At 45.8% G+C, this 24558-nt stretch overlaps 1 protein-coding gene across 5 annotated transcripts in view; it reads left to right on the top strand.

Moving 5' to 3' along the window:
• FBXW7 (F-box and WD repeat domain containing 7) overlaps positions 1-24558 on the top strand; it is a 102510-nt gene that overhangs the window by 73159 nt on the left and 4793 nt on the right. For all 5 annotated transcript variants that reach the window (XM_032955532.2, XM_032955531.2, XM_076067417.1 and 2 more), the window contains 9 exons: positions 700-782; positions 3682-3835; positions 6799-6933; positions 14345-14468; positions 17394-17530; positions 18163-18276; positions 19839-20020; positions 22178-22403; positions 24233-24443. In XM_032955532.2, the coding sequence (XP_032811423.2) occupies positions 700-782; positions 3682-3835; positions 6799-6933; positions 14345-14468; positions 17394-17530; positions 18163-18276; positions 19839-20020; positions 22178-22403; positions 24233-24443 (1366 nt within the window). The remainder of the gene's footprint in view (positions 1-699; positions 783-3681; positions 3836-6798; positions 6934-14344; positions 14469-17393; positions 17531-18162; positions 18277-19838; positions 20021-22177; positions 22404-24232; positions 24444-24558) is intronic.

Raw genomic sequence — 24558 nt, 5'->3', positions numbered from 1 at the left:
AGGTCTGCTCGTACAGTTGCTGCTGCTGCTGCGTGATATTTGCTTGCCCGTGGCCGCTGCCGCCAGACCGCCCCACCGCTTCTGTTTTTTTGTTGGGGTTTTTTTTCCCTCTTTCCCCCTGCCAGACCACGCCGTGGCCCACGGCCTGCTCGCCCCCCTCTTCTCAGTTCCCCGACGCTGGCCCCTCCCCTCCCCACCCCGACCCCACAGGCTGTCGCCGTTGCTCATTGTGTGACATGTTCCTGTTTTTGCTTCTGCCCGCCATCACGACTGTCTGGGCAGTTGCCATTCTAGTTTGTTTGGCTTCGTGCTCAGCTGTAAATATAATAAATTATGTTTTGGTTTTTCTCTTGTTTCCCCCCCTCACCCCCCCACCACCCATAACCTTTTCTTGCTCCTTCACAAATATGACATCATTGTTTTGTCCTTGCCATTCCTTGCCCTTCATATTTTAAAATTTATGTACCCTCACCTATTCTTTTCAACACATCCATACAATAAAACCACATTTGACTTTCACATGCATCTTTTCACCGCTTGCCGACTTCGCTTTTCATTGACTTCCGACATCTATGAACCTCGTGCACTCATAACCCGCTTCCTCTCCATTCCACCTCCTCGTGTCTATCCTGCTCTAAATGAACCACGCCCCCCCCCCCTTCCATACAACCCGTGAACCCCTGACCCTTTCCCACACAGATGAAGCGCAAGTCAGAGCACGGCCCTGACATGCGAGCCCTCTCCCCAGGCAAGAAGCCCTGCAAAGGGTCGGAACATCCCAGGTATGTTCCCACACGGAAGAATGCAAGAGGCAGATAACTGGTGTGTGGGTGGGGGAGGACCATTGGCTCTGGGTTGTGTGTGGGCCCAGGTCAGATCCGGTTTACTTTAAACATCAACTTTCAGTGGCCCATGCAAGGAATCAGTTTTTCACATTCCTTTTTATTTCTTTGCCTCCCTAAGCCAACATATAATTCAAGATGGTGAATCGGGTGCACGGCTGTCGCATGGATTTTTTTTGTGTTGTTATACCACATCCAAGATGGTTTTAGGATTAAACAAAAAAACACATTATTGTCCGTGCCTTTCAACACTGTGGCTATAAAGAGTGAAGGAAACCCCGGCGCATTTGCTGGTGGTTATTTTTGCCGAGCCGGCGCCGCACAGCCCCGTCCTCCCATGCGCCCAGCCTCTAAAACCCTTTTCCTGCTGCTGCCACAATTCAGCGCTGTCGTTTTGGGGGCTGAAAATCCCTTCGTGAAAATGTTATTAGGGGCCCAAAGCCGTGCGCGATGCTGTCACCTCGTGCTACTTTGCGCGACTGTGAATTTAAGCGCACTCTCAAGTCTCCACCCAGCACGCAACCAGCAGGTTACCTAATATAAATGCCCATACTTCTGTGTAATTTAATTAACAAGGACAAAAAAAATATGCATTCCCCACAGAGCTTTTCTTTCGTGCTCTTTCCATTTTTGGAATTTCAAACATTCGTGCGCTGTTTCTTTCCGAGGCTCGGGAAAGAAATGTGTAAATGGCTGGATGCCAGGCAGCAGAGGACAATGCCACTGATGTGTGCAACGACATCATTGCGTTTTGTCTTTAATTGTCTAGATACCCATGGCTATCTTTCCATGACCGTGTAGCCTGACTTTGCATATTTCATGTCTGACCGACAGACGGGTCGTTAGTTATTCTGAAGTGAGTGCTAAATTAGAATTACCTGACCTTGGATTAGATAGGAGAGCTACGAAGAAAAAGAATAAGGGTAATCTTTCAATTAAAGTGTTTAATATTTTTAGCCAGAAAATCTAATTAGTGCAAGATCTGCTTGGGGGACTTCATGGTTACATTTTAAGGCTTGTTTAAAGTCGCCAGATTTTAAACATCATGCATGATCAATCAAATGTAATGCGATTTGTTGAAAAGATAAATAACTTAGCAACCAGAAAATATGGCACATAAACACACTCAAACACAAACAAATCAACCTTAGTATATCAGGATCGCTGAAGGGGACAGGAGCTTAAATGCTTTAAAAATGTCAGAAGGGTCAAGAAAAGAATTTGAAATTCTTAGTTTTGAAGGGTCTGAGCTCACAGTGGAAAAAGAAACTTAAGTCGGTTGTCTCGGCTCAAATGACGTAAAGGTTCGAAAGAAAAGCGTGGCCCTCGCAGCAAAGCTGCCTTACGGAGTTCATCTCTCTATGGCCGGGGATGCGTAAGGGGGTAATTGTGGTGTGACTGCAAAGTGGAGCCTTCGTTGTACCCCCTTCGGCTTCTCACATGTCTCCGCTAATTTTTTCACAAGACCCGCACTGCGCTCTGGTTTGTACGCTAGCCGCGGGGTCCTGCCCCCCCCTCCCCGTCGTCTTGTAAATGCACTCTTGCATTCCTGCAGCAGCGTAACTCTTGTGAGAATCGTGCAGGTCAAAGGGGATCCTGGCCTCCCCGGGAACTGCGGGGAGGGGGACAGCGGTGTGTGTGGGTAGCGTGTGGGTAGCGTGTGGCTCCAGGCCGCGCAGATCTCGCCTTCTGGAACCGCGTGCCTGGAATAGCTGTCAGTTCTTTAGGCAGTGGCCTCATCAGATGGCAGTCGTGTGAGATAATCTTGCCAGATTCGTACACTGGACTTTTTTTTATTACTATTTAATTTTTAGGTCCTCTCTTTGAAGGCTGGTGATATCTCTGCTTTGGCCTCTGGGTCCACGGTAATGATTACAACCTGATAAACATCAGCGGGAAGGAATGAGAACCATATAAACACACAGCACATCAAAGTACAACGAACATTTCTGTGCATTTTTGTAGTCTGGAAAGGATAAAATGCAAAAAGCATTATTTTAAAAAATTCGAGAATTCCTTTTTTTGAAGCGTAATGTACTTGCAGCATCCCATTTTTGTGCTAACAATATCTCGTACAACCTGGCTACCATTTAGTGTATTGTTATCAGAACATTGCACTCGGAAATGTAACACGAGTGGTTTTAGGCAATTGCAGTATTGCTTTGCTATAGTCGCTTAACCTACAGTACCTGGAAAGTCTAGAGAGACAGCAACTATATTGAAGAACTGGGGGTAAAATTATTGAACATTTTTTTCTTGGTGAACCTGTTTTATTCCGATGGAGTGAAACATCATTTCCCCCATTGCCCTTGCAGGCCACGTTGTTAGACGGCACTGCATCCTTCCCCTTTTTTTTGGATTTTGTGTTTTTGTGCATGCAAGAGGAATGAGCTTCTTCCTGTGCATTAAAATGTGCTTTAGACCAGCGTCTGTCCCGAGGATTCCAAAGCACACAATATTGCACGGCAACTATAATGAAATATTCATCATTTTATTCTTTTTTTATTGGTACACGTTATTGAATTGTTTATTTTCATTGCTCGCAGCATAAGCGTAAACACATTAACGTGTACTGCATAATTCCAGGGCATATTAAGTGTACGGGTGACAGTGTTAGGTTTACAAGTGACAGTTGGCGCGTTCCATTCTCACGTTAGGGTGCACCGGAGGCAGTGATGATGATATTATTATGGTGTGACGATGCACAGTCGCTGGCTTTTAAAACATGTCCGGTGCTCGTGTAGTGCCCTAGCCATACCCTTCGGCAGACGATGGCGATGACCGTGTGCGCATTTGCTAGCTTTTAACGCGTCCGCTATTTTCCCGTTGCTACCTCAAGTCACGCGCTGGGCTCGCTGCTGCCGTGCACGAGCGTGCCGACGACGTTCGGGGAGCTGCGCGCAGCGAGCGGACAGGGCCAGGGCTCCTCCCGCCGCCGTCTCGCGGGCGTCACTCCTCCCGCGGAGCTGCAGGACTGGCTCAGGACCTTCCAGGTAAGGGGCCGTGAAACCCCGGCTGCGCGAAATCTCGACGTCCGCGTTCGCTCGTGTCGTTTTTCATAAACGATTTAAAATGAAATTACGGCAATGGCAGTACGCTTTTTTTTATTTTAAAACATTTGTCTCTCGGGGAGACTTGCATCTACCATCAGAGTCATCGCTTTAATTAAACTCCTTGCGGCCTTATTTAATGAAAGGATTTCATTTATGAAAAATTAAAAGCTGAACAATTAACTAAAAGGCCCGCACTGCCATGGCTGTGTGGCATATAGATGTTAAACGCCACAGCTTTCCTTAAAAAAACGCCAATATCCACCGCGATGAAACTTTGTGGGGATAATTGGCATAAAGAAAAAAAACGCCTCTGCATGCAAACACAGTGAGGCACAGTGGGAAATATCAGCGCGTAATGTCTTTTCTACGTTATTAGTGAACAGGGCCTTGTGGACCTGAGCACACTGGTGTGGGTCAAACCAAATGGAATTAAAGGAGTTATTAAAAAAAAAATTAGATAATGTAGTCCACATGATTCCTTCTGTGGGTTTTTTTCCTCCTGCACTGTCAATCTTCCAAGGTGAAAAATCTAGAGCAACAGCTACAAACTACTGAAGTATGGAATTTAATAAAATACAATTCAATAGAGAATAGCACACAGCCACCTTTCCCTGTTCCCTGCTAAACGCTAGTGCAATACTCGTGTTTGACATGCAAAATGCACAAGTGCTTTAACTTCAGTGTGTGAGATTTATTTATTATATGTTGGCACTTGGCAAGCATTTTATATTTTCGCTGTGCTTCTCAGGCAGATGCATAGTATGATGCCGCTTGTTGGGTGGCTTGATGGCCTGTCTGGGGTTTGGACAAGCAAGAGCCGGGAGCCCTCGCGGATGTGATTGCGTCCCTGTGTTTGCGCGGTCCAGAGTCTGTCAGACTGACACTCGACTCTCCTTGCCTGTTACTGAGCCAGCCAGAAGAGATGGCCTCCACTGTTCAATCGATTGGTGTAATCGTCTCCATCATCCTACCTCTCTGTTCGCTCTCTCTCTCCTCTCTCTCCTTTCTCTTTCTGCATCACTGTCCGTCATGGAGCTAAAACAGACCCGGCCATCTCATCTAATTTTTTTTTTATCGAAGCTACATCGATCAATGCAGTGCGCTTGCCTTTTCCATTCCCGAGTTGCGTACTACCCATTGCATTACCAGTCCAGGCCTTGGCATGGATGCGACAATTTATCTCCCGTACTCCCAGATTATTTTTCACAACAAACCTACGCCTGGTTTCGTTTGTCTTTCTGTTCGTCTTGTTTGATTGATTTGTGTGCGTGTTTGTCAGCCTGTGTGTGCGCGCGTGCGTGCTCGTGTGTACTCGAAATGGAGTGCAGTGTCTTATTTATACAGTGCCGCTTTGGTCAGCAGTTCATTGTAGTGATTCATTGTCCACGTAGAGAAGTGCAGGCACAAACCACACCGGGGATGTATTTGTTTTGTTTTAATGCAATAGCAGTGCAGCCAGAATGAATATTATGTCGCCTACATGAGTGCTGCTTCGTACAGAGAATTGTATTAGTGTATTAACTACAGGAAAGCCCTGGTAAGCCAGACCAGGTTGGCTGGTAATAAAATGTGTCTTGTGGATTAAATGTAAGAAATCTAAATGTAATCAAATAATTTGCACACAACATACATTGTAGAATAATGTATGCAATGTATACAGGATAAATATTTTTTGATTTAAAGCTTTCGTGACTGCAGTAATTCATATTCTTAGCTCTTTCGGTAAAGCCACGTTATATATATTATTATTTTGTTTCGCTTCAGCGTGACTTTACCGAAAGAGCTAAGAATAGGATAAATATTCTTATCTGGCTGTAAGTTGAGGACCTGTGTCGCGAAACCTATTATCCGCTGGGGTTGTCTGCGATTTGACTCCTCTTAACCATTATAGTACTTAATTATACATCTAAAGGGATTTACCTTGAGACTAAGCTGGACTTGTATTAGCAAGAATTAAACTATTGTTGCCAAAAGCCCAATTCAGTTGTGATCGGATTTAACGAAAATGTGAAATTATTCACTTGCCAAGGGAACTCATTTATCATGGAATTGGGCTTTTGCCTCACAATTATAAATTTCCATGGAGTTCTCAAAAGTAGATATTTGGGTCTATAGCCCAACCTATCACCACGATGACTTGAGCATAAAAGTCAAGGCAGAAGGTGTTTTTTGTAAAAAAATAAAAGCGAATACCTCTGACCTTCGACCCTGGCGGTGACGTGGCACAGCGGTAGCACATTCGCCGCTTGTTGCAGAGGTTCGCGGTTCCAATCGAGCGGCCGCTCCAATTAATACTGCGGTTATAAATGATAATAACTCTCGTAACTCTACACGCCGTCTGCTTCACAGCGGACGTTCAAGGTCCCCTGACGTCATTCTCCAGAGTAGGCCAGTGTGCCGGTGTCGGGCTCCATATTTGCGAAAATGGCCCAGTTGGCAGAATAAAGCTCCAAATGAGACTTCATCGCGATCTCTTGAGTTCTTACCTCGGCCAAATGAAATTAACTTAAAACGTGATCCTACTTCCTCTAGTTTTTTGTTTACTGAATTAACGATTGTGCAGGAGCGATATGGATTGTGCCATCGCACGACCGTGAGGATTGGCGATGGGGTGGATAGATCATGGATGATGATGACACATTCGCATGTACAAACAAAACGGGCTGGTTTTAACGAGCGCAGAAGGGGCAGGTTCTTTGTTCGAGAAGTATGGAGGTTTTTTCAACATTTGCTGGGAAATGGATCTTCAGGGTGTTTGGAATTTGCCTCATTAACTCGGATCTTTATGTTAAAAGACTGCGTGGACCCATTCCGTCTGTGACACTCGCAAGCAGGCGTTGACAATCATAACGATGATGTGTGCAACCCCCCCCCCCGCACTCTGCCTGTTGTTTGTATTCTAGAGCTGGAGTGGTCCAGAGCGGCTGCTGGCGCTGGATGAGCTCATAGATCGATGTGAGCCGCCGCAGATCAAGCACGTCATGCAGGTCATCGAGCCACAGTTCCAGAGAGACTTCATCTCCCTCTTGCCCAAGGAGGTACGTCCCCCTTGTATCGACGTGTGCTCTACCTTGCTTGCCTGTGTGACTACGTCGCCCAGAATGTGCCTGCTCTTGTTATTACTTTAAAGCTAAGCAAGGTTGACTCTGGATGGTGCTGAGATGGGTGACCACCATGCACGAAACAGGTTGTTATCGGGCAGGGGGTCTGCACCTGGCAGCTCCGGAGCCGTTTGCGGCTCTCTAAGGCCCACTCCGTGACGTTATTTATGAAGGACCACCGTCTCATATTCACCACACAGTGCATTGCGGCTCTCTGATGAATTGAGGGGTCTTTTTTGATCGAATGCGAAAAAAATGCCTTTTGATATTTTGGTTGCCGACCCCTGTTAAAAGAGCTGCCATGTGAGCAGTAGAAAGCAGTGCAGAAAAATCCTTTTGTTATTTCGTCCTTCTCAGCTTCCGTGTCTACGCTGCGCAAAACCCGCATTGACCAGCGTGGTGAAATATGGTCCAATAACCCCCCTGACTGCACCTGCGCAGGCATGGCGAGGCCTTCCGACGTGCACATGTCACTGCTGCCGTTATGTATTCATTCCATAGCTGTAATATTAATCTTGCCGAGCCTTGGCACGGTCGCGTTATGTTAGGCCAGTCACTGTGACCTTCTCGTTATGGTATCGAGAGAGATGAGAACAAATCAGAAACCGTTAAACAGAGACGGGATTGCTCAGGAACACGAGACAAAGTGGAAGGATATTAACGCATTACCCCTGTGTGTGTGTGTGTTGACGATGCGTCCTTCATAAATTAATGCATTCGCTGTAATCTAAAACTTTTCGCACGAGCTGTTTATTTGATGAACATTATAGCCCTCGTTATTTGTTCGGAAAATCCATGTGATTGCTAATGTTCGTTTTATTTGCCTGTAAGTCCCTCCGACGATGACGACGACGTAAAGTACTGTGCTTGTAAGAAAAAAAAACCTTTAATAACCTGTGGTCCCAGCAGTGTTTGCCAGTGACTCTAATGTTAAAGCACTTGTCCAGTCCCAACATCTCCTGAATACATTTTCACACTCACACAGAGAGAGTGCTCTAGCCATGAATTGCATGTAACGTATTATACGTGCCGCTCTGACTCAATAACCACTACAGTTGAGATTTCATCTAAAATATCCACTTTAGGTTTTTCTTTCCTCTGTTGCCATTCTGCATTGCGTTTGCAATTTTTCCACGATTTTTTTATTTCCCCCCCCCCCCTCTTCCTGTGCTCTGTTGCTGTAATTTATTGTGCCGGCTTACAGCATGACCTCTGACATCTGATTTGGCAATGTTGGAGCCCGTTTTGTCCATCTCCATAATGCCATGTAACGTTAAGAGGTCCCTCCACCACAAGTCAACACGGCCAGGAGGTTGTACTCGGCAAAAATGAGAGTGGACGGGGGTTTAAGAAACAAATAAATAAAGGCGCCTGGATCGCGCGAACACTGCCGAGGGCTGGCGTGCTTCGGGTTCCAAGATAGCTTCACGTTGCAGAGTTGTAAACTAAGCGAAAGCTAATCAGAAGAACTGGGCACTGAAACAAAGGGGCAGGATGCTTTGACCAACTGTTTTTCAGCGGTGGGAATAATTCATTAGGGTAAAGTCGCTATGGTGATGATGGCCGGCAGCTATGGCAACTCAAACTGATTGGCTGTAGTGCGCCGTGTAGGGGCAGCGCTCCGTCATGAATTGAGTGGCCGGGAGCGAAGGCTAGCCCTCGCGAGGCAGCGCTGTCACTCGTCACGACATCACTCTGGAAATTCACTCATTAATTCAATGCTCTGTTAGCTCGTTAATTTATTATTTGTTTAAATATTAACATACATTGTATAAATATGACGGATAATCTCTCTGCCTTCGGACTGGACGCTCTTCATTTGCCGACGAAAATTCGGTGCCGCCAAACAATTCGGGGCTGGAAATGCACTTTTTTTTTGCCCCAATGCATTCCACGTGGAATTGTGGGATGCGGAGCACACTTAAGGATGCATTTTACTGACACCGATTATTAGCCAGATGCATCTATGCATGTGGCTGCACTGTAACATTCCTTATTTCACAGGTGCCGTTATAATCCAAGCTATTTTTACTTGCAGCCCTCAGTCATTGGCAGGTGTTTCTTGGATACGGACACGCTTGGGTTATCAAGGGGTTGCAGAATTTTGCTTTGTGTGAATTCCCATTTATGCATCCGTTTGAATTGCCCGTAATTTTTTTCCTCCATGTGTTCGTGTTTTGCAAAAACGTGCACAAATTGGTTTGCTGCCTCTCATTATCGCGGATGTTGTTGTTGAAATGTTGACATTGGTGTAATGGGCTTCATAGTGAAGGTGCATTGCATGAGAGAGCACCATACACACACAACGTGCCATACATTTGAGACGAGCTACATATTGTACGCTCTCCACTGCTACGTATTTATAGGAGAACAGCAATGTCTTGATGGAGCAGGAAAGCAAAATTCGTTAAATGTAACCGTTAATTGTAACATTTTTATCACGTGTTTAATTGTCATTTTGATCGAGACGAGTCACGTGTGTAAGCCACCACCGCGCCGTTTTGCTTGGTGCGTGAAATCGCGATGGGGCCGTCCTCACCTGACAAATCCGGGTTGCTACTTGAGGGCATTTAACTGCCAGATGGGGGGGTCTGTGTGCCACCCTGGCAGATTGTAGGCTGCAATTAACTTAAATTCCCTGCCTCTTCTGCGTGACGCACCCGACGCGCCCCCGGATGCGCACGCCGCATCTGTGCTCTGCTGTTGGCTTAAGGAGTGAGCTCTAATGGAATTTAGCCGCTTCACAGAGAGCCATTTACATTTCGTAATCTCTAAACGTTATTGCCGAGTGTGAGCTTAAAGGCAATGGAGGAAATTGCATTGGTAGATATTATTATTGTTGTGAATTTTTTTTTTACCATGATGAAAAATGTTTTGTACTACAAATGCAAAATAGTACCAAAAAAATAAGCAATCCTCACTAAGGTCTGTATTCTACATGGGTAAATTTTATATTTTCCACGCGGCAGATTAAGGTGAGCAAGTGAAAAAGGGCGACGCATACAATGCGTGATTATAAACATGAGCATTTATAATGAGGTCCAACAACATTTCTCCCACACGCTCTGCGTTCGGTAACGCGTTTTTGTTCGGATCACAGTCGCCAAGCTCGCCTCGCGATTTGAAGTATGTGTGAGATTTTCTAGGTGTGCAGCTGAAAAGAATAGCTCCAGTGATAAATCGCTTGACCCTTGGGAACGATCAAAGCAAGGTATTGGTTATAAACACGGTAATAAGGCATGCAGATTGTACATCAGTTTGTGACATGTCGTAATTTTTGTGCTCTCGCACATTTTTTTGCCAGCAACATTGAAGCGCCCTTATAATTGTTATAATAATAAAAATGAAATGTAGGTTAGCAAAGGTCCCAGAGGAGTAGCAGTTTTATACTAATGAAATGCTGATATCTACAAAAAGTATACACTCATAAATACACATCAGCATTAAAACTTTGAGCATTTGTAGTCTTCAAACACTTATATTTACGCCTTCAGTTCAAGCTTACGTCATGTCAATGAGTCAGGCCTAACCAAAGGCATTCTGTGCGGGTGCTGCTCTGCGTGTTGTAGCTGTTTCTTGGTGGGGGTGGGACTGTTTTTTTTAGCGTAACCCCCTGTAAAAGTCACGCCATCTGTGTCAACAGTTGCTTAATTGGACTTGCGGCCAGGGTATAAGCGGCCCCCACCAGCCATGAGGGTTCATTGGGGACCAGCTACCGTTTGACCCCAGTGGCCGCTTGATGGCCTCTTTGGTCCCATCTGTGGGACCAGAAATCACTTCCCCCCCCCTCCCAACTGTGACCACACAGGGGAGCATGAGGGGGCAGCCCCTGCCCCCCCACCACAGTCTTTCCACCCCCCCGCTCACATAATCGTGAGCTCCTTTCTGGGTCTGCACAGTGCTGGAGGTCGCATATGTTGTTGCAACCGGTGTCGAAAATTAATTTGTCGGCCTCATCACTTCACCTCTGTTATTTGCTGGTGGCTCTGCACTAGGGGTCAATCTGATGACGGGGGGTCCAAAATAAATAGAACAAGGGTTTCTGAAATCACTTGTAAGGGATTACCGTGTTTTTTTGCGAAGAAACCATTCCAAAATTAGTGTTCATTAAACTTTTAGTAAAGGTGCTCCGGTTACTCTGGACGAAGATTTAACAAGGAGAATGAAATCACATCCGATTTTAACATCTGATTTATTGCCAGAAAGGTTAAGCATATTCTTATTTTTTCATATTGGCAAAAAGGTCCCATAGATATTACTGCTCATCCCCGAGATATTAACACGTTGATATTTGCATTGCCTTTGTACTGTTCGCCATTTGGTGTTCTCTGGTCTAACACTGGTGAGGAAGGACCATGAAGAGGACTCTCTCTGGTCTAGGCCAATCCGTTTCAAAGACGGTGCATATGTTATCGGAGCATGTTTGTTTGCATGTTTTTCCACAAGTACGTGTGGTTAATGCAGACTTGATGCCTTGCAATAGGTTTCTATTTGGCGTTTGAACATATTAACGCCTAATCTTGATTTGAAGCTTTCGTGACTGCAGGAATCCATACTCTGGTTCTTTCGAAAAATTCATGTAGATATATTTTGTTTTATACCTACGTGACTTTACCGAAAGAACCAAAGAGTATATTAATGCCTGTTTTATTGCCAGAAAAGGTAAAGCGTCTTATTATTTTTCATAATTTTTTATACTGGCGAGAAGGTCTCATAAATTAATATTTATCGTGTTAATTTAATCTAGAAGAACCCAGTGACTGTCAATCTGGCGAGCTGAGTTCGACTCTTGGGCACCGCTAACATCCGTGGCACTTGCCAGCATGGGTGAAGTATGGTCAAGCGACCTCCATGACCGAAAGGGTGTGGGTTAGTCTTCACTTAGCAGTGTATTGAGAATGAGCTGGAAATAGTTTATTCAAACGTAAATGTATTTTCGGGGTAAAATTATTATTTTCATAGACATGAAAATATTGAGTTGAGCATACGCAGGGTGAATGGGAAGGTCTTATTTTTTTCGGACAGTTACATCCTACAATCAGTTCAAGCCAAGGGAGGTGATTGTCCCCCATACAGTCTAAGCAAAGTCGATGCAAGAGAGCTCACTACGCCTTCAGAAGTGTGTACCGTCGTCAATTACGCAGATTGCCACCTTGCCGACGCCGAACCAAGCCGAGCAAGGTCGAGAAGCCGCCCTAGCCCATCATGGTCTTCCGGTGCCAAGAGGCACCGGAGGACCATGATGCAAATTTGAATCTCACGCTGCGGATGGGGCGGTATGGGTAGTGAGGGGGGTCGGTTTGTGTTGCAGCATATGGTGATCCATTCGCTCACGGTGGCAGCGTGTCGAGTGAGGCTGTCCAGATGAAGGGGAACAATTTCACCAAAGGTGGAATGTCGTGAAAAGCACCGCGACCCGCAAATTGTGCAACAGAATTAGAAGTTCTGGCTGTTAATTTATGGAACTCGTCAGCCGTGTGAATGGCCGCTGCCGCCGCTGCTTATGTTACTTGTGAGCCCCGTCCCACTGCCAGAGTTCGGACGGCTTGCGATGGGGGTCGCGTAGAATCCACATTGGCACACAGGCGGACGAAGCATTTTTCGCAATCGGCGCAAAGCCAAACTCACCTTTGGCTACCGTGCCATGAAACAAGACGTTTTTCTTTTCACAGAGGAAACAATATCAAGGCAGTCTTTTCAGTCCCAGTTTACAATATTATTTTTTCTGTTTGCATCCCATTGCTATTCTTTCCTATTTGCAGTTCATCACTGGGAGCCTTTGAAGGTGTGAACCCTGTGTGAGACCGTGCCCGCTGCATGGATGCGTAATGAGATGGAGAGTTACTGGATTTGTGTAAACAGCTGACCCATGGGAAGGGGCGCGTGCGCCGCACATGCAAAGCGAGCGGAATGAATTAGTCTTGAATCGAGCTTTAGCTCCACATACTCTTTCAATGCCGCCAAATTTTACGACAAACGTTGGCATTTTCTTTTTTAAATCAAAACAAAATCCACACGTCTTCCTCCTACAAACGTTGACGGACGAAGGCATCGCGAGCACAGGTCGTAATACACATTTTGTCCACGTCCAACGTTTCACGGTTTTTTCACGTTGTCCCAGCCTAACACGAATTGACACCGCGGTGCTTTCACAAGGCGTGGGCAATTGCATCCGCAGCTTGCCCCGCTTGCTTTGCTTGCATTTCAGAAGGTATACGGCAGTTTTACGGTACCTGAAGTGGCGTGTCCAAATGATGAGACCGCGTGTTTGATTTGTGTAAAGGGGTCGCTTGCCACTTTGCTTTTTTATTCTGCGGCCAGTCATTTTAGCTGCAGTTTTGCAGCACTGCAAGGCTCCCATAAGATGTCCGAATCCAACACGGAGGGAAACTCATTTTACATCTAATCAATGAGGTTCACACGTTTTAAAGAGAGTCATTGTCTATGTGACCTAAACCGCACTGTAATAATTTTCTGTCACAACTAATGTGAACACATTTGCTGTATGTCAGGCAACTTAAAGAGCCTTATGTTCCCCCCCCCTTCCACCGCCGTCAGTTCATTTGCAATACGATAAATTCTCCGGTACATTATAATTCTCGTGAAAGGTGACACTTTTCTCCCATAATCGTTTCTGACAATGGCACGGGCTAATGATTACTGATGGGGTGCTGCCTAAGATATAGGCCATGCTTCCACGTGCTGCGTTTCAGATTCCACGGGACGAATGTGCGCGTACGTAGTGAGAATTTTTCCCGCACGAGGGTTAGTCGAGAGGTGTTTAAAATGGGATATTGAAGGTCTGCGCGCGATCGCACATTTGCTTGTAATTCACTCGCCGTTATTAGTATAAAGTACCCGTGACCAAATCCCCCCCGGACTGCGTCAAGACTCGGAAACTCAGCAGGTTTTAGCCTGGATAGCGCTTGGATGGGTTCGCATGATGCATAACAGGTTGAAATTACAGGCTGTGGCAATAGATGCTGGAGAGTAGCAGACAGTGCATTCAAATCCGTTTTTATATTGTACTTGTATCCCCCCCCCCCACTTCTATGCTCCCCTGCCATCAACTCGCACATGCGGATAACTCCCAAGAACTGCATGTCATGGGAAGGCCATCATCCATATCGAACAAAGGGCCACATCTGTACAAAAGTGCAATTACTGGAGAATAAAAAATATATATATATTAGCACCTAGCCTTTGATTACCTTTGGTGTAACATTCATTAAAGTGATTGTGTGTGAAAGCTGCTCATGAAGACCGCCGTATTAATGTGGCGACCGTGGATGACAATTATTGTTTAACCGTGTCGCTACATTGTTATCCGTTCCCGCTTTGTGGGCAGCTCGCGCTCTACGTGCTGTCGTTCCTGGAGCCACGGGACCTCCTTCGAGCGGCACAGACCTGTCGTTACTGGCGCATCCTGGCCGAGGACAACCTGCTGTGGCGGGAGAAGTGCCGGGAGGAAGGTACGGATAATAAAAACTTAAAACATCCCCCGTGTAGTCTACAGAGACTGTTAGGGGGAAAGGCTTTCATCGAGCACCACTTTGTTGAGGACGGCACGGCGCGTGGGGGAAGGGACTACTTTGGGCAGCAGCACTCCCAAGCCACCTTTGTCTCCCGAGTGCTGATGTTTTTGCACACTGTAACAAGGTACTCATTTAAGGCTCGAGTCAACCAATCAAAGAGGTCCAGAAGTGTGACTGATATCACTCGCCACTGATGCTACCCATGGCCGGGTATTGAACTCGGCCCGCCGGGTTCGAAGTACAGCGTGCTAACCACCACAGCTGTCAATAACATTTCCTTTTTGCCACAAAGTGATGGTGAAGTCACCACGCTGTTTCTGCCAAGCTAGGTGCACCTTGAGGCCATGTGAAGTGTCTTAAGGCTTGCTTGGAAGGCTGTTACGGAATGCCACAGACACATGCATGCACACGAAAGCACGTTTACACAACTACAAGAACACACACTTGTACGGAGATAAGTATGAACTTAAAATCTCGCACATGTAAGGCACAACTGCCCCTTAATGGCACTACCCACTTTAGTAAATTCATATGAAAAATTCAATCAATTGAGTTAAGGTCAGGGTCCATTGCTGCTGCAGTTTAACTTATTCAGTGTGACAGTAAACTGTGCTGCTCTATTATCCCAGGTCACACAACTTTGCCCAAAGGTCACCGTTAATTTCATTTTTAGACACCAATTCGTACGGCACAAAACTTGGGTGAGATGCTTCCCAGACGAATGAACCATTTAATATTTTAATTTAATTTGAACGTTTAAGGCCATCTGGATTCCTTTTTAGAATTATGTAAAATGGGAATATGTATTTTTTTTTTAAGGGAAAATATCAATGGTATATGTGAATGTGCGGGGGGAAATTACTGCTGCAAATATAGCAGCACTTTAATGTGCGTCAGCGAGCCTGATTGGACTTCATCCTCGCTGGCGTGGCTGCCACGTCTCTTCCTGAGCTGTTACTGACACCTTTGCTTTTGACGATATATATATTTTTTACGGACGGTCCCCGCCCCGTCTTTCCTTTTGCATAGAATATGTATCAGCGGAATACAATTAACTTATTCATTGGTATGAAGAAAGGTCTTAAATATTTGTACACTTTGTTATCATTGCAAGGCTGCAATTTTTAATCCACTTTTATTTGCCGCCTTCATTTTGATGGCATTTACCAACAATACTCTCGGTTTCAAGTCTTGAGCACAGCTTTCTTTCAAGGTCACAGTCTGAACTTTATGTTGCAGGCGGAGATAGCTTATTTTATTAATTTGCTTTCATCCGCAGCAAAAAAAAAACGTGTGTTCCGTCTCTTCTATTTTCTGTCACTCAGCATTGTAATAATGCAAAAAGAAAACAGTTATCCGAATGAGGAGAGGCTGTGCAAGAGGGAATAGGGGTATTTGCGACAGTGTGCCACCGGTTTGCATGGCCCTGAGGCTGTGAATAATTCAGCGCTGTTCAAGCGCAGGAATTTTCCATTTGCAGAAGATGAGGAAAAAAATATGTATTTTCAGAATTTGTTCCCGCTTTTTGGAGTGGCCTTTTCTTTGTATTGATAATACCATACCCAAAGAAATGCACAAATTATACCCATCGTTTTACCTGTCCATATTCTCATCTCCCTAAATACTCCCTGTCTTCAGTGGAAAACTCTAATGTAAAAGTAATCTTTGTGCCGTACTATTCTTGAGTTATATAAATGTTAACATCTAACGAGCCTGCTCTGTAATAATTGTAAGATGTATTTTATACTTCAGCAATGCGATCACTGTGTATTAAAGATTGTATCTCGGACTCAAAAATGGACCGGGTTGGAGTCCCAATCAAGGTGGATCTAGATGCACGTAAACATATTAGAGCTAAAGGTGCAGCCGTGCAATTTCTTGCACGTGGAACTGCTGGCAGAAGGGCCTCCATTAGAGTGAACCTCTGGAGGGTATTTAGTCTCCTTTTCGACGTTGACCAGACGTGTAAATGTATATCAGAATCTTTATTTAGACTGGATGAATCCGATGGGCTTTGAAGATCTTTGTCACAGTTGTTCCAGTCGTGGAAGGTCAGCAAATTGGAACAGCAAACAATACAAAAAAAAGATTGGGTTTAAAATAGAGAAAATGGTAAACAAGTCACTAAATATAAATATTTGTTTAAGACGCTACAGGTAAACCGTGTGACATCTCGGTAGCAAGATGTTAACTACCTCGCCTGGTATACAGGAGGCCGTGGGTACACAGGAGGCCGTGGGTACGTTCCCGACCCTGATACCTCTATATTTGTAGTTTACATGTCTCTCTCCCCGTGGTCGTATGGATTTTTCTTCGGGTCCTCCGGTTTTTCCTTCCATATTTAGAAACATGCATTTAAAATGTTTGGCCGTCATACATGTCCACGTTGAGCTAGCATTTGTGGCCGGGTCGCTTCTGAAAAAGAGCTATTTAGCTCAACGGGCCCATACCTGGTAAAATAAAAAAAATAGTTTAATTCTCTCCTTTGGTTCTTTCGGTAAAGTCACGTAGAATGAGAATAAATTAATAAATTAATAAAATAACACAATTACATTCTCGCGACGTTTCGGCCACAACACAAGTGGCCTTCATCAGGTGAAGGGACGAGACTGTCTCGAGGACAGCGCTGGAGCGAAACTTGTGTTGTGGCCGAAACATTGTGAGAATTTTATCGTGTTATTTTATTCTCATTCTACGTGACTTTACCGAAAGAACCAAAGAAGATGAATCCTTGCAGTCACGAAAGCTTTAAATCGAAATTTAGTTTAATTCTGTGTCTGGAGGTTCCTGCTCGTAGTGCGAGGGTGGCGCTTGACCTGCTGCGTTTCCTCTTCCCCCCCCCTCCCCCCAACGACTTGCCAGGTCTCGACGAACCCCTCTACGTGAAGCGCAAGAAATCGGCCACGCCCAACTTCACATACAGTCCCTGGAAGAGCGCCTACATGCGGCAGCACAGGATAGACATGAACTGGCGCTGCGGAGAGATCAGAGCTCCCAAGGTCAGCCTCAGTGCACGGCAAGGCTGCAGATTTCCTCTGGCCTCCACGCTTTGCCTGATAAGCGCTAGATTTATGCCCTTGGCCTCGTCCGCCTGCTCCTCGTGTGTTTTTCTTTGTTCCTTCGTTGGTTTTTTTCTGCACCGGGGAGTCGAACCGGAGATGTGAGATTTATGGTGTTCGTGGCTCATTTGATCAAACCGGGGCTTGGCATGAATATACAACGATGAACGCTGCACGCATCCAGCGCAGAGCTGCAAATGCATTGTAATGTGCTAATGCTTTGGATGTTTGAAAATGTACTGTCATACTCCCCGATTTAGTCGTGGCATAAATTCGCGAGTTAAACAGCCAATCATTGTTTTTTATTGTTTCTGCACAAGTGCAAAAAGGATGTGCTTTATTCCAGTGGCACATCTATCGCTTTCATTCCTGGAGACGATATAGTGTATAGACAGTCACGGTCACTACGTTTACTCACGTAATTTGAAGCTTTTGGTTTATTGGAGAGTAGAAATAAAAAGACACTGATTAACCGCAATCCATCGATGAGAATTAATCTCCAGAAATGTTTCGCTTAAACTTGGTTAAATGTGGTGAGCGATGGCAGCTCATGCGCCTCTGTCTTGTCACAGGTATTGAAGGGGCACGATGACCACGTGATTACCTGCCTGCAGTTCTGCGGAAACCGGATCGTCAGCGGGTCGGACGATAACACACTCAAAGTGTGGTCGGCCGTCACGGGCAAGGTGAGAGAGAGAGCGTGGGCAGCTCCCTGTGGCACGAGCCACTCGCACGGACGACCGCCCGAGGCTGCGGCAGCTCTTTCTGCCCTCCGCATTCCTCAGCACACGTGAGGTCTGCAGCATGGGGCGTCCTCTTTGTAGTCATAGTTTTGCAATAAAGGTTAAAGGCGTAGCCCTGAAATTGCCTGATGACGGATGCTTGTGTTGCGCCCGAAACGTCGTGATTTATTTTATTTTATACTCTACGTGACTTTACCGAAAGAACCAAAGAGTATTGATTCCTGCAGTCACGAAAGCTTCAAATCAAGACTGAAATTGCCTGTTCATGCCACTGCTTGCCGAAGGGCCTCTACTAGAGGGACCTCGGGAGAACCCCTGTAGAGGATATTTGGCATACTCTCTCACGCTGGTCAGACATATTGAAAGAGGTAGGGGGGTACCCACACTTTACCCCACCACACACGGCCTCCATGATCGCCTGTGGTGCACTCGTACATACTGCTGATTAGCCCAGTACCTATCTGGACAGAGGTGGGGAGTGGGGGGGGTGAATTTTCAGACGTGTGCCCATTGTTTTGAATGCTGTGGTGGGTGGTGCGGTTGAAGCGGCGACCTCTGCATTGTGCACGTCCAGTGTGCTAGCCATCACACCACGGAAGCATCATCACTGTAATGATAGTGCAGCATACTTCGTCTGTTATACAGCTTGTCAATGGCTATTTTATTTTTCTCCACTGTCCCTTTTGTTAATCCGGTTCGCCTGCAATATTAAGTGGCCTCTTATTTCAAGACACCCCTGCACTTTGCCTTGTTGCCATGGTGATGCTCATCAGGATTCTAGAATCAAGGGCTTGATTTTATTTCATCCAATTTTACATCCACCACTCTCTTATTTGTTTCATTTGATTTTATATTTATTCTGCATGGGTGCGTTGTTCAAAATTATTTTCAGTGTTCTCCAGCCTGCCGTGAGATTGCAGATTGTGTTTTTAATGTCCACTGTTGCGAGCTTTCCATTAATCCCCGAGTACAAATGCCATCTGTGCCTTGTTCCCAGAAAAGTAGTTGGTCTTATGACATAATAAAGCAAGTATGGAGCATGGTAGAATAATTAAAATTACATCCGCAGAATCGTGTTAAACCCCTTGAGAAAGGCTACTCATGGAACCCTTTTCTACGTTTCTTTTTTTCCATGATGGTAAATATTAAAACAATACTACGGTTTGGCACATACTGTGATTATCTTCGTGGGGCCACGCTTAAGATTTGTTTATCTTTCATGGGCACAAAAAACGGTTCATGTTTATGGAAAAAACATAGCTAGCATTTATAAACAAGAGTGCACATTTTTATCATTAAAGCCAAGTCTCTTCCTTTGTAGTATATCAGATGAACAAAGATATCATTCTTATCTGGAATGTGCCACAAATACGCATGCCCCCACACTGTAACAGACACGTCTTGTTCCGCGCAGCGCCAACGATAAAAGAAACGAGTCGATCCTCCGTGGACGTTGCTGTCTCCCCTCTTTGTTTATGTTTATTTGTTTGCTTGTGCCTCGGCAGTGCCTGCGGACGCTGGTGGGGCACACGGGCGGCGTGTGGTCATCGCAGATGCGTGGCAACATCATCGTCAGTGGCTCCACAGACCGGACGCTCAAAGTCTGGAATGCAGACACGGGGCAGTGCGTGCACACGCTGTACGGACACACGTCTACTGTGCGCTGCATGCATCTGCATGGAAACAGGTGCGTCATCGCACACACGCGCACGACACACGAGCGCACATCCCGCACGTAACCTCGCTCGCTGTTGAGGCCAATCCTTCGTCGGCATTGATTTGATGTGCAGCCACTTTGCAATCCATTTTGCTGCACTAGGGTCTTCTCTACGCCATGTCGGTCATTGGGGTTTGTTTGACCATACTTCACCACTCTGGTCAGTGCGGGTTGGTGAAGGGTAGGGATTATTGCGATATCGTTCACCACTGATGTTAGCCATGGCCAGGAAATGAACACAGGTCACCAAGTTTAGGAGGATGACTCATGCGCCACTGCTTCCCCCCATCTTCTGTATTAGTAAGCGTATATTTCACGCGAAATGTTGATGGTTCCACACCTTACCAAGTACCCGTTTAAGGATAAGTGAAGCTAGCGCAGGGTTCAGATGCCACATGTCACTGATTTAATCTATGACTGTGAAATGAAAACCCACCAAAACCCACACACCTGTCAGCAGTCACTGGAGGGCTTATTCCAGTGGCTACAGCTTGTCAACATTTTACGTGGGAAGGAAGTAGGAGGCACGTGTAAGGGAAATGTCATTTTAATAGCTCCATTTACGCAAGCAAAATAATGAATGTGATGCGTAAGGTTGCGACATGAATCAAAGTGGCTTGCCAAAATTTGACGTCGTGTTCCAAATTGTAACGTTTATTTTTGTAACGTTATTTACATAAGCACGATTGCAGAAATGCCGTCCGCTCGGAGCTCTGATTTACATGGCAACCTTTCAATTCCTCAACATTTATGGCGTTGTGTAAGCATTCCTAATATGCATGCGATGCTGCATTCTCGCATTAATGGCGAAGGGGGCGTGGGAGGAATTTCATGAGGAGGAAAAAATGACCGGGCTGCGGATGCACTCGCATGACATTCGTCATCCATAAATTGATTACCGCTTCCTTAATAGGGAATTGAAAATGTCATGCAAACAGTTGCCCACTGCAGTAATTACCTCTATATTATATGGCTCACATGAACGCAGATAATTGATTAATGTGGTTTGCAGTGCTGTATGCCAAAACAATGTAAATCCACGGTATGTAGCTTCGTCTGATTTTAGAACTCCGTTTTAGTTTTGGACAGCAAAGATGGTAAGAGATATGTGTGTGTGTAGTCTACTGTACGAGTCCTTGGGGAAACATTTTTTGCTTCCATGAGTGTGTGATGTTGTTCTGCTTGCTTCATAACACCTTTATATCTTTTCAAATCTCAAACTACAAAATCAAGGGCATAGTTAAGTGTGGGAATGTTCATAGTTTATGTGCTTCATATGTTTCAGCTTTGCGTACAAAACTTGCACGAAAGTATAATGATAACGTGTGCAGATTTATTTGTGTTCTTCATGTTGTGTCTATAAGTCAACCTTACAAGGAAATTTACAAAAGTAAACTGCCTTGTGCTATGTAGCCATCTAAAACATTTGTTCATTTCTAGCCTGTTTTTACACACATTTGTACCAAACACTAAAGCGCCGCCCAATATTCCAATCTGGACAATAGGGTGAGGCTTTTCCACGAGAGTTAATGCTTCTGTTCCTATTTATCGAGGATGTTATTTATCCAAGGAACAGTGTAAATCGTCGGTTTCTAGGCCTCTCGCTCACTGCCCCAGTCATTCATCCTGGTCGAGTACAAAGGTACCAAACAAAAAAAATGCCAACGAACATTCTGAAGAAGGGTCATTGGAGGAGGCATTTGCCAACCATTATTTTAAATCAAGCAAAGCACTGCTAATGATGAAAGGGGATGAGATGTTTTTTGGTCTGTGTGCTTCTACGATACTGGCAATGCAATACCTCAAGCTGTTACATTTATACAATATTTACATGCTATGGTGGTTGATGGGTGGTGCAGAGAACACTGGGCAATAGCTCTTCCTCTCCCAATGTTTGGACGCCGTTGTCCGACTACGACCAAGGCATCTCGTTCATCTGGTAGCTGGAGAAAGCATCAAATCGGCCTGACGACCTCTCGATTTGACGCATCGCCACCCACGCAGTTCATCGACCAAACGGGGAGTTAGGTTTGAAGCCTTGCCCACGACCGGTCACCGCCCGCGCCGCCGAAACCCGACGTCGCGGTCACAAGTGGACGGATTTCCCCCATTGCCCCGTTTTGCCAGGGTCGTGAGCGGCTCCCGCGATGCCACCCTACGCGTGTGGGACATCGAGACGGGCCAGTGCCTGCACGTGCTCGCGGGCCACGTGGCGGCCGTGCGCTGTGTGCAGTACGACGGCCGGCGCGTCGTCAGCGGCGCCTACGACTACACGGTGAAGGTGTGGGACCCCGAGAGCGAGACGTGCCTGCACACGCTGCAGGGTCACACGAACAGAGTCTACTCGCTGCAGGTGAGCCGGTGTCTCGTTTTGCCGCTACGCCACCGATTATATATTTTTTACGGTAAATGGTGCGCTTGCAACCCGGTAATTAAGGGGCTGATTCACGTTGTTGTAAGATGGGCCTTTTGCACCAAACAGAGCGCTGCTGTGCATTTCTGTCCCATTAGGTCTGTCAAGATGGAGCTCTTTTCTGAAAGGAATTGACCTATCTGCTAACATGTGAATTGTGTAATAGGTTAGAGCTCAGTTGTAATTGACGAGTGGAAAATCAATTAGTCACTCCAAATGGCAGGTGCACTATTATTTTTGTGAAATGTAAACCTTTCTTTTTAAGGTTGTGTTGTGTTGTTCGTCATTGGAATTTGGCAACATATAAATTCAAATAAAGTTTCCTAATGAGCCAAATGTGAGCTGCCAGTGAGGTCATGGTGGTCAGGGCTTACTGTGCACCAGTTTCTTTTCATCCGTGATTTTAACTACACAACATTTAAGTCGACTCACTGTTTTAGTTCAATGGAAGCAACTAATTGATGAATCATTTCGACCTATAATTGCAATCAGAGTTGTCTCTGATTTGGCTACATTCAGGTTGGGTGTAACTGTTGGAGTGTTTTGTGATTTGCCATAACGACAGCAAGTTATCGAGCGCTGTGTCATCACCGCATTGGGTCAGTCACAGCGTTGCTGTGCTCTAGCTGGACTATTGATTTATACGTGTGGACCACTTAGGATTCAGCGGTATTGTCTCAACTGTTTAGCTAAGTGGGTGGAACTGAACCCATTTGACATTAATGGGGTTTCGGTGACAAGTCTATACCTTTTGGACTGTGCAGATGGTGCACGACGGCCCAAAATTGCTCCAAATCACCCGGGAACACACAAGCCACCACCTAGTAATTACGAGCGCTGGCCCACTATCACTCCTGCTGCACACGTGCCGGAGAGAGATTGGTCGTACACACCACTCCGGCATGGGTGTGCGCGCCGCGGTCTCGTCGGTCTGTCTCTTGCGGTGCGTGCCGCAGGTTGGTTATTTTAGACTCGCACGCTTTTGCAGAATTCACAACAATCCTGTAGCAAACCCGACTTTCCTGGACCACCTTTGCTCGTTCAATTAAAGCCACTTCATTTCAATAGCCACCTGTTTTATTACTTGGTCATTCAATGTGACGAAATCACGCGATTGCACACCGTTGTACCCTTATTGGCTTAGTGGCGTAATGGCACAGCTTGGCAGTGTCAGTTTAGGGTGAATTGGCAAATATAGACTCCAATATAGAAAGCGTCTATAAGCCGAGAGTGAGAGCCCGTGGAATGGGAGGCATCTTTTGAGGAGAGGCTTGCAATGAGTTATCGCGAGTAATGCAAACGATTTCTCGTCTGCACATTATATATATGCGTGTGGAATTGAAGCATCGTGCTTGCCCTTCAGCTTTTATTGTCTTTGTCAAAAAATAAATAAAGGACCGGTACGGATGTGATAGAATTGTGCCATAGCTGTTCCCAGCACGTTCCAGCTCCGTGTGCAAGCCTGCGAAGCGTCAGGCTCATTAGTATCTTATTTGCCGGGCTGTAACCGGAACATTAAGATGGATGGCCACCTTGGGTCTTGGCCGGCTTGTGGGTAATTTTAGACAAGAGGAGTCCAAATAGAGATACTTGACAGATGAAGAATTATGCCCTGACCGTTGTCCAATGCTGGCCCAACACTAGATCGTTTTTTTAATCGTGATTGTTTGAATAAATATGTTGCGATGATTCTTAATTCATGACTGTTTGGTTTTTCCGTCGCCTCCCCCCCCCACGACACCCGCCCACCCGTCCCACGTCACGCGCAGTTTGACGGTGTGCACATCGTGAGCGGGTCGCTGGACACGTCGATACGCGTGTGGGACGCCGAGACGGGCACCTGCTTACACACGCTCGTGGGCCACCAGTCGCTCACCAGCGGCATGGAGCTCCGGGACAACATCCTCGTGTCGGGAAACGCAGACTCCACCGTCAAGATTTGGGACATCAAGACCGGCCAGTGCCTACAGACTTTGCAAGGTGGGATTATGGATAACATTTTACGATTGGGTTTTCTTTGTTGCGTCACGTCAAGTTACGTTTTAAGTAGATTTTTGAGATGGTAAAGATGGCTCGGATGTTTCTGATGGAGCCG

The sequence above is a fragment of the Petromyzon marinus genome, chromosome 16 (assembly GCF_048934315.1).
Source record: "Petromyzon marinus isolate PM22_M1 ecotype Great Lakes invasive population chromosome 16, UKy_Petmar_22M1.pri1.0, whole genome shotgun sequence".
Taxonomy (NCBI): Eukaryota; Metazoa; Chordata; class Hyperoartia; order Petromyzontiformes; family Petromyzontidae; genus Petromyzon; species Petromyzon marinus.
This window is presented reverse-complemented; position numbering and strand designations above follow the sequence as displayed.